General features: G+C 45.4%; 1 protein-coding gene across 1 annotated transcript in view; it reads left to right on the forward strand.

The window, feature by feature from the left end:
• The first annotated feature begins 1,826 nt into the window (after positions 1-1,826).
• ARHGAP20 (Rho GTPase activating protein 20) overlaps positions 1,827-13,460 on the forward strand; it is a 122,193-nt gene continuing 110,559 nt past the window's right edge. The window contains exon 1 of the mRNA XM_080816178.1: positions 1,827-2,166. Within this exon, the coding sequence (XP_080672304.1) occupies positions 2,062-2,166 (105 nt within the window). The 5' untranslated portion in view covers positions 1,827-2,061. The remainder of the gene's footprint in view (positions 2,167-13,460) is intronic.

The following is a 13,460-nucleotide window of genomic DNA, read 5'->3' on the forward strand; positions in this document are numbered from 1 at the left end:
CAAGGCTCTCAGCCAAGCCTGGCCCTTCTCATATCCTTTTTGTGTCTCATTCATTCATTTAATCAACAAACATTTATTGTACCAGACACTGCTCTAGACACCTGAGATACAACAGTAAACAACAATAACAAAAAGATTTGACTGCTGGAAGACAGGCAGATAATAAACACTAAAGATAATAAGCTAATTACATGAAATATTAAAAGGAGATAAGTATTATTGAAATTTTAAAAATGAACCAGTGTAAGGAAACTGGGATTGTCCATTCATGACAGGAAACATAATAATACCATGATTTCAGCACAGATGAAAGGAATTGCAGAGCTGTCTGCAGTACAAAATCCTTGGTAAACTCTATAGTGGGTACAAAGTCCTCTCATGACACATGGGTCTAAGCTTCAGAAAGAGAGCTATCCCTGAAAAATTGCATCTGTGCACATATACATACATATATATTAGAACAATTTATAAATATGTGTGTATATATATTATATAAACCAAGATTTTTACAGTCTATGTAAGTTCGTTTTGAACAATGTGATATGGACAAGGCTTAAAATGGCCTGGAACATTTTCTCCCCATTATTTCCACAATAAACAATGCCAGTGTTTGGGGGTGGGGGTGTATGTAAATGTGTGTGTGTGTGTGTGTGTGTGTGTGTGTGTTTTGGATAGCATCTCCTGCTTGGAACAGAGCCGGCCAGAGCCCTATTCTTCTACAACCTGTCTTGGTAACAGCCCAACCCCACAGGAACCTCAATTTTTAAAAAAATCACAAAAACAAACAAACCTCCTTCAACAACATAGTATCATGGAATGGTGTGTCCTTCGTCGCTAATCCACCCTTCGTGTAGTCCTGACTGCAAGGGAAGAATGCCACCTACCGAATGATCCGCACCAGTCAGTCGGTCCTGCAAAGTGCAACCCTCAACTCGCCCGGCGTTGGCTCCAAATCCCCTCCCTCTGATTATTCTCTGGCCTTAAAAAAAATTTGCCACTATTTGGGCTGTCAGGAAGTTATGCTCTCGGTGCAGATATCTGATAAACACTTCCACATATTGTAGCCTTCTCAATGGCAAAGCCAAATTTCAGAGTCCTCTCTCTTGCCTGCATTTTCCTTAATTGCGCTTTGACGTTTGGAATGCCCGTGTCTTTGCAGCCGCAGACAGCGGAAACCGCTGGTGCAAATTGTGCAGAGGCTGCTGACCTGCGGCTGCAGAAGCCAACGAGGGCTACCCCAATACGCTAACGTTCGGGATTGCTCAAGAGGTCAGGCGATGCTGAGGGCTTCCCAATGTGCACAGCCGCGGCACCCTGCGATGTGCGGCTCCAACCCGAGACCTCGAGAGAGGGGGGCTTGGGGGCCGGGGATGGGGAGTGGAAGTGCGGTCCGGGGTCGGGGGGACCTCTCTGCAGTCCACTGAAAGCGAGGCAGGAATCACCGCAACTACCCGGTTCCGGCTGAGGTCGCCGCGACTGCGCCGCCGCACGCGCTGCAGCGTCGCCGTCCCCCCGCGGGCGCAGCGCGGGCAGGGATGGGGCCGGGTGCGCGTGGGCTGGGCGGCGGGAGAGGCACGCGACCGTGCCCTAGAGGCCCCCGCTCGTGACACGGGCCGGTGAGCTCCTGCGGGCTGGGCCTGCCTGCCCGCAGTCGCAGGCTGGCAAGGTCAGTCGGTCGCCTGTTCCCTAGCAGATCTCTGCAAGCAGAGAAAGACGGCGGCCCTGCGCGCCGCAGTCCGAGGAAACCACTAGGAGCGCCGCGGCCCGAGGACGGCGGCCGGGGGCGGGTCCCGGCGCGGGGCGCCCGGCGCGGAGGGGGCGGGCCCGAGGCGGGGCGGGCCGAGGCGCGGACGGGCAGTTGCCGCCGCAATCGCCTGCAGCCCGCGGTGCCGAGCACAGCTGCGGTGCATGGCCCCGACGGGAGGCGCGCCGGCAGCCCGGCTCCCTGCCTGAGCGCAACAGCCGCCTCGGGCCCACGCGTCCTCGCCCCGCCGGCAGGCGTCTCGCGGACATGACCGCGTAGCCTCCTCCTGGGCTGGGCTTTGAGGGAAAGTCTTCTTCATGGAAGCGATGTCCCCCCAGCAGGAGACTCTAGGGGGGCAGCCGGGGCGCTCCTCTTCTCTGACAGGCGTGTCTCGGATCGCGGGAGGCCCCGGCACCAAAAAGGTGAGGACGTTGAGCTGCGCCCTGCGCGCGCCCTCCGCGCCGCCACCGCCGCGCACGAGCCGGCTGCCTCGGGGATTAACGCTCGAGGCTCGCGGCCCGCAGGGCGAGTTCTGGGACGTTCCCGCCTTCCCCGCCTTCACGGCGCCGCGGTCTCCCAAGTCACCCCGAGACCCCCGGGTTTCGCGTCTACAGTCGTAAACGCTCTGGGAGCGGCGCCCACAGGCTCCCTCCCTGTCTCCATCCGCCGCGGGACCGGCGGCCGGGCTCCTCCTTCAGTCGGGGCGCGCGGGCGGGCACTGGGGCCTCGCCTTTCCCCGGCACCCCCCTCTCGAGGGCTCGGCCCCTGGGTGCCCCCCGAGGACCCCCGGGCGCTCACCGTCTGCGGACAGGGTCACCTCCAAGTCGTCAGGGCCCGTGGCGTCGGCCGGGGCCGGCAACCCGCTCTGAGGAAGGTAGGCGGGCAGGCGGGCAGGCGGGCTGCGGCGCTCGGCCTCGCACCTGGACGCCGAGGCGCGGCCGCTCCGCGGTTTTTTCGGGGGTGGGGGGGCGGGGGGAGGTTCCTGCGCCGACTCGGCGCTTCCGCCACGACTCCGGGGGCTCGGAGGTGGTGGTCAGACTCGTAGGTGTGCTCGGGATGCTCACGGTCCATCCCGCAGGGGCACGGAGGTTTGGTTGAGCTGGAACCGGGCTGGGCGGGGCCGTGGACTGCGGCGGAGGGTCGCGGGGGCCGGGCACAAGGGCCTTCGCCCTGCGGGGTCCCCTGGTCCCCCGGGCCGCGGCGGGGTCGGAAAGGGGCCGGGGCGTGGGCGTGGGGCGGCGAGCGTGCCCTGTCAGAGCCGGGAGCGGGGACGCGGGCGACAACTTGTAGCGTTCCGTCCCGGTGCACACGGCCGCGGTGCGGCGTGCTGGTGCGGACCGCCCCGGGCGTCTTGGAAAGGGTCCCCTGAGCAAGTGCACGTGGCCGAGAGCCGCCGGCCTCTGCAGCCCTGCTGTCTGCCGGCGGCGTTTAGGGCTTTCTGGCCGTATCCACTCCTCCACCCACCCACGCACCCCCCGACCTTCTGCTATTTGCCCCCCTTTTCTTGCCCTGTGTCCTGGTGGTGCCCCTCCAGTTTCTCTGGAAACAAACTGGGATTAGAGGGATCACCGAACTCTTCCCTAAGAAATGTCTGGAGGCGCTGCGTTTATATCATGAGAACCTGATGATGGTCCAGACCTCACAGCCTTTCATGCTTCTGCGCACCAGGATCCCGGGTTGGCGAGAGGTCATTTGAGGAGAGGTGAGATGGTGCTCGGAGTATAGAAGGGAATGGGCGCTCCCCGGGATCTTGACCTTGTCGCGGGGCCACCTAGGGGAGCCCGTGCACTTGGTGATATATGGGCTGAAGTGCTGGCCGGCCTTTGATGTATTGAGGCTGTGGTGTGTCCTTGTTGCTTTTTCCCTTCTGAGATGAGATGCAGGGATAGCTCTGTGTGTGTGTGTGTGTGTGTGTGTGTGTGTGTGTGTGTGTGAGGGAGAGCGAGAATTCATCAAGCTAGCGCCACATTCGGGAAAGTAAATGAATGTTCGGAGTAATTGACACAGACTTGAAAGCATTTTTTATTCCTGTAAACTTAAGGAATTGGGAAAAATCAAAGATTGATACTCCTGGGCAGTTCTCTTCCTTTGCTAAAGGAAATTAAGCATACTGGCAAAGGACATTTGAGTAGCTTGATCATTTATCAAGTAGTACTTGTCCAATAAATGAAAGATTGCCTCCCATCTTAAGCCATTGTCCTTAAGATGCTGTCCTTCATTATACATCTTAATGGGCTGTCACATTATCACGTCTTTTCCTTCCTTCCTTCCTCCCTCCCTCCCTTTCCCTCCTTCCTTCCTTCCTTTCTCTTTATCTCTCTCTCTCTCTCTTTCTTTCTTTCTTTAAAAAAGGAAATAGATTTTGCTAATCTGGGCGTTCTGTAGCTTTTTACTACCTTTGTGGCAAAGACGAGGTTGAAGAACTTTTTTCTTTTAATATTTTTTTAGATAAAAGTGCACCTCTCTCATTTTAAATATTAGCAGGCATGCTTTGATTTCAGACCTCCATATTAAGAATAGAAAGTAATTATAATAAAAAATATTTCCAAACTGTAGTTCATGGAATCATTGCCATTTACACTTTTACGGACACTAGTCTTCGGGCAAGCCAAATACTCAACAGACTCATCTTTATGTTCTGTCTTGCCCTTTTGGTGTTTGGTAGTTTTAGTGAGTCATGAGACTTATTTCTTAAGAAGTCTACTATGTGATTGTACTGTGTGTTATAGTGTTAATTACCAAGGTGTAGATTAATGTTGTTTAAATTGCCAGTTACAATCAAAATTATTAAAACATTAAATAGAAAAAGAAATCCTAGCAAATTAGTGAGAACAGTTTTGTATTACTTCTTTTTCTGTTTCATATATGTATCTGTATTTTGGGTAGTGATATAAAAACGTGGTTTTTTCCTGAATGATCTGAATTTTTAAAGACAAGTTTATTGGTCAGATCACTATATGGAGTCAGCTCATCTGGCTTTTAGTTCTAGTTCTATTACTATCTTGATGATCTTGAGGAAATCACTTGTTTCCGTTTCCTCATTTGTAAAATGGGAATCAGAGGGATAATGCTGCAGAAAGTGCTTTGAAAAGTATATAGATGACCATTACTTCTTTCATTCTATGAAAACAAGGTGATCTTTAATAGAAAAAGCAAAACAGTAGCATCTTTCAAGCTAGTCATCTTGAGAGACTGCTAATCCAGTGGTACCGTCATTGCCTCTAATGTAGTTCATATTCCCAGAAATTACTGTTAAAGAGGCAATTGCATACAATGTGGTGAAATTTGGAGTGCGATGACCCAGGTTCAAGTCTTCACTGTGTTGGTCCTATTTTTCTACCTTAACCTTAACCTTCAGTTTCCTATTTCTAAAATGAACGTAACAGTAGTACCTATCTATTCAAGATTATTGGGAGTACTATGTGAAATGGAGTGAATACTGTCATATAATAAGCACTCAGTAAGTATTAGCTCTTACTGTTTGTAGTTTCTCCCATATTTGTGGTTCATACTGTTGTCCCACTTGTTCAAGCTAAAAATCTGGGATTCATTTTTGACTCCTTCATTTCCTTACTCTACCACAACCATCAGAAAGGCCAGTCAACTATTACTTCACAACATAACTTTAATTTCTCCACTTCCTTTCTACTGCTGCCACTGTAGCCCAAGCCAGCCCACCACCATCTCTCACTTGTATCTTTCCAGAAACTCCCTAACTTGTCTAACACCTTTCTTTCTCTTCCCTGGCCCGGTTTCCACTTAGCAGCACCAGAGTGATCTGTAAAAATGTAAACTGATCATATGTCTTCCTTAAAATCCTATGGTGGCTTTCCATCATACTTAGATAAAATCCAGATGCCTTTTCTTAGCCTTCTCTATTTCTCCCATCTTATCTACCTTTTCCACCGTGTGTATTCTCCAGCCACATGGGCCTTAGGTCTTCCGATTCATTCCTATTCTGAGGCCTTGGGTGTTGCTCTTCCCTAGGCTTCTGCCACAGGTCTTTGCAGTGTTGACTCACTAATGTTCAGATGTCTGGTCCTCTCAGAGGCCTGTCCTGACTACCTAAGTGGAAGTTGCTGCCCTCAGTCATACTCCATACCTCTGTTTTATTTTCATCTTAGCACTCATCCTTGCCTCTTTTCTTATTTACTTATGTTACCTGAACCCTTTGGCTGATTGTGAAAACGGTGAGAATTGGGATCTTATCTTCTGTATTGTTGAAGACTGCCTCTCTAGTGCTTAAGACAGTGCAAATGTGAGGTACTCAGTAAACACTGGTTGGGTTATACAGCAGTGAACAGGACACATGTAGCCCGTGTTCGGAGTGTCTGAATTAGACCAGAATCGGCAAATCTTTTCTTAAAGGGCCAGATAGTAAATAATCTAGGTTTGTAGACCAAAAGGTCTCTATTGCAACTACCCACTTTGCCCTGGTAGCACTGTAGCAGCCACTGCCAGTATGTAAATTACGGGCATAACTGTGTTCCAGTAAAACTGGGTTTAGAAAAACAGGCAGTGTGGTCCCTGACATATAGTTTGCCTACCCCCTGGTTTAGAGCATTGCTGCCTACTAGAACTTTCTGTGCTGATGGTACTACTCTTTATCTACAATGTCCAGTCTGATAGCCACTAGCTACATGTGGCTATTGAGCACTTGACATGTGGCTGGTACAACTGAGGAACAAAAACATTTTGAACAGCTCCACCGAGGTATAATTGACATACCGGAAACTGTACATATTTGAGGTCTATAAATCTGTAAGCTTTGGCACTTGTGTACACTTATGAAACCATCACAGTCAAGAGAATGAGCATACTTCTAATCTCCCAAAATTTATGTCCCTTGCGACTCGCTTGGTTTGCTCCCCATTCCTAGGCAACCACTCGTCTGTTTTCTGTCACTGTAGATTATTTTGCATTTTCAAGAATTATATATAAATAGAATCATACTATGTATTTTTTCTAACATCTTTAATTCAATATAATTATTTTAAGATTCGTTCATGTTTTTGCATCTATCAGTGGTTCATTTCATTGCTGAGTGGTATTCCATCATGCAGAGAAGCCGCAGTTTGTTTATCCATTCACCTATTAGCGGATATTTGGGTTGTTTCCAGGTTTTGGCTACTACACATAAAGTTGCTGTGAACATTCATGTATAAGTCTTTGTATGGACCTACGCTTTCATTTCTCTTGGGTAAACACTTAGGGGTTGAATGGCTGGGTCCTATTTTAGCCGTAAATTTAACTTTTTAAGAAACTATCCAGTTGTTTTCCAAAGTGGTTTTACATTCTTACCAACAGTGTATAAGAGTCCAATTTCTCCACATCTTCACCCACACTTAACTATCTTTTTGATTCTAGCCATCTTAGAGGGAATAATATGGTATTTCACTGTGGCTTTGATTTGCATTTTCCTAATGACTCGTGACATTGAGCATCTTTTTATGTGCTTATCATCCATGTGTTATGTTTAGTGAAGTTCCTATTCAAATATTTTGCCCAAATTTAGTTGGATTTTTAGTTTTTGTATTATTGAGTTTTGAGAGTTATTTATGTATTCTGATTCAAGTTCTTTATCATATACGTGACTTACAAATATTTTCTCCCATTATGTGACTGCTCATTTTATTATTTTAACGGTGTTTTTCAAGGAACAGAGTTCTCAATTTTGATGAAATCCAATTCATCATTTTTTTCTGTAATTTTACTTCATTATAATTTATTTGAATATAAATTTAAGTTGCCATAGGTGTCTATTGAATACTATACTGGACAGTACAGGTTGAGAGAAAGAGACAAAAGCAATAATAACAAGAATTAATAAATGGTGATAACTATTATTAAAAAAAAACAAACGTGGATATGGAGCTAGGCCACTCTGGCATTAAGGTTTCAGGGAAGGCCTCTTTTAAGTGAGGCTTTACTCTTTTATGAGTGAAAACAAGATGCTGTAAAAAGATTTCAAGAAGTAGGAACAATTATTCAAAGATCCTGTGGTAGGAAAGAACATGATGTGTTGGAGGAGCCAGTGTGTAGAGGCTGTACAAGAAGCTATTCTCTTTATTTTATAGCCACATTTAGTATTTTAACCTGAAGCAGAATCACCTACTTGGTTCATCCACATTTATTCACTAGTCAGACGATTTGATTACTTCTAGAAATCAAGAATTTTCTGTCACCTAGACTCTTCAGAATAATATACAATAGGTTTGTATAGTAATTTCTAAAAATGTGGTTCTAAAAGATAATAGGAGCGTATAGATAATGCTTCTGGATAATGCATTCTGGAGAGAATTCTGGATTAATCCTTCTGGTTAATGTATCCTTGAGGATATCCACATTTGGATAGAACAATTTTTATAAAATTAAATGGAAGTACATATTAGAGTAATTTTGGTTAGGGATCATTTGTGTCATACTCAAGCACTCTGACCCTTTGGTTTCCTTTCTAGTTGAAAACTTCTTGAATAAGATGGTTGTTGGGATAGGGAAGAAAGACTTACAGGCACAGAAAGTCAGTTGGAGCAATGGGATTTTAAAATAGCTCCAACATATTGAAATGTAGCAGCTGTTGTTGAACACTTCATTCTGTCTTGTCTTTCTGCATTCTCTGGGTCCAAATCTGTTTATAGCAGCTCATGGTAGAACACCCCCAAGAGCCAACTTTGGCCACGTGTTGTGTGTCTTATGCTGGGGTTTGAATGAAACATCTTGGTGAGTAAGCTTTAGTTTTACTCTATAATACTGAGAAAATATTATGCCTTTGGATAAACCAATATTTTCCTGAATTCTTTTCTTATGTTATTCACAAAGTGAATTGATAAAATCAGGTACGTTATTTGTTTTGTCTCAGAGAAGTCTGAAATTACCAAAATCTGAATTAGATTAATCAGAAATCGCCTCTGTTATCACAGGTGTGATCCCCAAACTTATTGAGTGTACTTTGTTTCTTTGTCTGTAAAATGGTGGTAATAACCCATATCTTGTATAGTTCACAAGTTGTTTCTTATGGGTCAGAAGAAGAAAGTATATTCTGCACTCATAGGTACAGAAGCCAATTAGTTATCTTTTACAGGTGAAAGGAGGTGTAAAGCAATAAAAAGAGTTTTATTTCTTTGAATTTGATAAGAGAACATTTACATGCAAATGAATGGATGCTATCTGTCTCATTCAGCTCAGGCTGCCGTAACAAAATGCCCTAAATTGGGTGGTTTAAACATCAGACATTGATTTCTTACAGTTCTGGAGGCTATAGATTCCTATGATCTGGGCTGCCAGCCAGTTCAGTTCCTGGTTGAGGGTTCGCTTGGCTTGTGGTTGGCCGTCTTCTTTCCGTGTCTCCATGGGAGTGGGAGGAGAAGCAGGAAAAGGAGAAGAGAGGGAGAGAGGTAGAGATGGAACTAGATACTTCTGTTCTCTTATAAGGGCACTGATCTCATCATAGGGGCCTCACTTTCATGACCTCATGCAAACCTAAATCACCTCCCAAAGACCCCCGCCTCCTATACCATGCATTGGAAATTTATTGGAAAGTTATTTCTACAGAAGGAGGGACTGAGCCCTGCCAAGGCCACATGTAGTAATCAGTAAAGCTAGAATTTTGACCAGATCTTCCAACTCTATTTCTTTTTCTAACTTGATTATAGATGCTTTGTTACTATTTATAACATAAGGTATAATAGAGAGCAAGTGTGAATTCCATATAACCAGCTGAGAAAAGCACATTTGAGAGTTTTTTCTCCTGAGAGGTAATTTTCTTCTTTGGGGAGAAGAATCTCTACTTTCTCCATCTACCATTGAATCATAGGTTCACAGCTGCCATTAGGTAAATTTTAGGTAACTGCTTTAGTCAGGGTTCTCCAGAGAAACAGACCAATGACAGTCCTGTGATCTGCCATCTGTAAATTGAAGACCCAGGAAAGCTGGTCATTCAATTCACCCCCATCTTTTCCTGAGGAAAGATGAGATGAGATGTCCCAGCTCAACAGTGAGGCAGGAAAAAAGGGGCAAATTTCTTCTTCCTCCTCTCTGTTCTGTGAAGGCCCTCAAGAGGTCGACTGATGCCCACCTGCTTTGGGGAGGACCATCTGCCTTATTAAATCCAGTGATCTAAATGGCAATCTCATCCAGAAATACCTCACAGACACACCTAGAAATGTTTAATCTGGGCACCTTGTAGACAGCCATGTCCATCAATAAAATTAATCATCACAGTAAATATTAACTAATAGTGGCAATAAATGACACAATCATTGGTCTCATTACCTTGGAAATGTGTGACTTTTATGCCTTGGAATCTGTCATTTTCAGAAGTTTTATATAAGGCACTCATCATACTTCTGGAGTTCCTTAGCCAGGTCTGCTTTTCAGGCTGATATCTCAGTCTTACTTGTTGTCAGAAAGCTCAGCATCTTCCACAAACTTACAGAATTGGATTTCAAAGTTACATGTGGGTGCATTGAATTCTGTGCCTCTCTGGACAGTCACATATTTGGCACACCCAGTTGAAACTCTCTCAATTCAGAAAACATTTTATGTCATGAATACTGAGTGTAGGGAAAAACTCTTGTTTCCATAGTTTTTTTTACTTACAGTGTGAACACAACAGTGCATCTAAACATGGCAAAAGAAAAATTAATTTATGACTCTAACATCCATGTGTTAGAATAAATTGTTTTTTTAAAAAAGATTTTATTTATTTGACAGACACACCGAAAGAGGGAACACAAGCAGGGGGAGTGGGAGAAGGAGAAGCAGGATTCCCATGGAGCAGGGAGCCCGATGTGGGGCTCCATCCCAGGACCCCAGGATTTTGACTTGAAGGTAGATGCTTAACAACTGAGCCACCCAGGAACCCCTAAATTGTATTTTTTATCAAACAAAACTTAAGGACAACCTTATTTTTACACATTTGTATAAAAATAATTATCAATTTAAAGCAAAATAGTTAAAATAGAGAATTGCAACTTAGAGACTGAAAATTCACAAGTCACAGATACTAAATAGTGCACTTGTTGCTCTCGGTTCCAAGTGAAGATGGCTGTGAAACAATCTGTCACTCTCTGTGATTTCGCCATTGTCCCAGGTTATAACTCGGGGACAGGTCTGCAGGACAAAAGGTGGACCATATTCAGAAGGCAATTTCTGCCCCCCTCCCCCACAGTGTTCCGTAGACTGGGAGAGGTGACACAGCTTGATGGCACCTACAGTAAAGGAGACTTTAGTAATTGAGGTGTGTGAATCCTTCGAAAGTTCTTATCTTGCCATCCAGGACTTGGTGGCTGTTCTTTTCAAAGTAAAGACATCTTTAGAACAACTCAACAAAAATATGTGATTATAAAGCTTACCTTCCTAGAAGTTATTAGTAGCTGAAAATATACTAGATTTCAATTTAAATGGCCACTAATACAGGTTTAAAAGCTAAAATATCACAGAAATAAATGGATATATAACTAACACGAAGTTTATGTACGCATATGTATATGCACTTATATGTACATACACTTGTATACACAGTGCTTGAAGAAATGTATGCGTATTTTGTTACTGTGATTCATTGGAGTTTCATGACTAGTACCTCTCTCATCCCCAGAGCATTTGGCAAAAACCTCTGTTAGGGACTGAATGTGCCCTCTCTGCAAACTCATGTTGAAGTCCTGATCCCCTGGGTTAGATGAGGTCATGAGGGCAGAATCCCCATGATGAGAAGAGTGCCCTTAAAAGAGACCAGAGAGCTTACTTGCTCTTCTGTCTCTGTCCCCCATGTGAGGAGGATACAGCTGGCAGTCAGCTGGCTACAGATGCGAAAGAAGGTCTCACCAAGAACTGAATCTGCTGGCACCTTAACTTTGGACTTGGCCAGCCTCCAAAACTATGAATACCAGGTGTCTAGATGTCTGTGGTTTAGTTTGCACAGTCTGTTTGTTATGGTAGCCGGGGTGCACTACCTCTGAAAGACAGTTTCATCGAGGGGAAAGCTTGCTCTCCCTCTTAGAATCCTAAGTATTGGAGATCTCAGGGACTGTGGTGTTCCTGGTGTGTGCACAGAGCCCGCAGGCTGGATGCTCAGTTTGGTATTGGCAACTGCAGCCGTTTCTGAAGCAGCTTTGGATGGGGGTGAGGGTTAGCCTTTGTTTACTTACGGAGGACTTAGCTACAGTGTGGGAGGCTGGAAAGGGAGCAGAGGAAACTGCCTTCTGTCAGCCACCAATAACGGGGCTTGCAGGCAACACAGCCCAGTTTATTTTATAATTTTGTTTCAGTCTGAATTTCTTTATCTAGGACAAGTTTAGATTAGGAACATCCGACCAACAGCAGAAACAGTGCTATCAGCACTCTGTGTTGGTGCTGTGCTGAGCAGCCTTGACCTCGTTTTGACAGACAGCTGTCACATGGCACAACGGAAAGGTAAAACCTATTTCTGGATGTTTGGTCACTTGTGTGCGGACTCTGAAAATGGAATGCGTGTGTGCCCACATCAGCTCACATTTCAAAGATGTGGAAAACCCAGCTGTTCTGTGGCCTTTTGCTTTCCTTGTTTACCTGGATCCTAATTTACACCTAGGAGAAAATCTGCCCCTGCATTGACCCCCTGGAACCTCAGCTTTGGCAGTAGTCTTTGCTAGGTTAGACTACATCTGAATCTGGATAGGCATGGGCCTGTTTTCCATTCTCATTTTATACATTGTTTTTCACCATTATGGCTTCTGAGTTTGATGACCATACCCTTCCCCTCTGCATGAGGAAGGTGAGAGGGTGCTGCAAGGCAGAGCTTCCCAACCATTAGAGATGTCTCTGCTACAGTCACCCCCTCGGCTGCTAGGCAGGTAGGCCGCTACCAGGGCAGCCAGAGAGCCTCTGTTTAGCAGAGGGTGCCATGGATGGGTAAATCCTGTCCCCTTGTCTGGGCCATGATGAGAGTAATGTTGTGAAGCCCCGCCTTGTAAGGGATTATTAGGGACAGGGCATGGTGATTGACCCTGTCTACTCCAGGGTGCTGCTGAAAAGGAATCGTGACCAGACGTTGAAACTGGGTGCTTTGCCAAAGGAGGAAGTCCAGCCAACTTCAAGGCCCACAGTGATACTCCAGAAGCCTGCACAAGTCAGGTGGAGACAGAGGAACAAAGCATAATGTATAAGGGCAAGTCTGCTCGCCTCGTGTTTATTTATGTACCGTACTTATGCGCTCCAGAGCCTCACTCCATATGTCACACTACCACGGTGTTTTCCATATAATCTTACTCTGTTCTTTGAGCTAGGTCAGATGGCTCTGTCATCTTACAGAGAGGGCTCAGAAGTGAAGTGCTAGAACCAGGGTGCAGAATTTAGGTCCAGTGCCTCCCAGCTCAGTGCCCGTTCTCCTATGTTATATAGATTCTCGTGTTTATTGTTTTATTTCAAAATGGTTATCTCATAGAAAGAAGAAAGACAGCCAAAAGTAAAAATATTTCTTTCTTAATCTCAGCAAAGAATTTATATCCTTCTACTACGGTCTGCTGTGACGACATTTGTGTTAATTAAATGCTCAAATTGATTCTGGATGGGATGATTGTGAGTGAATAGAGGATCACATACATCCCAGACCAAAGTGACAATAGTGAGAAGCTTCAGCTCACCCGGTGGCCAAAACCTGGTTGTGATAATAGGATGCAGAAGCAAGGTGCAAGGTTAAAACTAATTTTCTTGTTTCCTTGCAGAGCCAGCGTCCCTG

Source organism: Martes martes, assembly GCF_963455335.1.
Source record: "Martes martes genome assembly, chromosome: 10".
NCBI classification, from domain to species: domain Eukaryota; kingdom Metazoa; phylum Chordata; class Mammalia; order Carnivora; family Mustelidae; genus Martes; species Martes martes.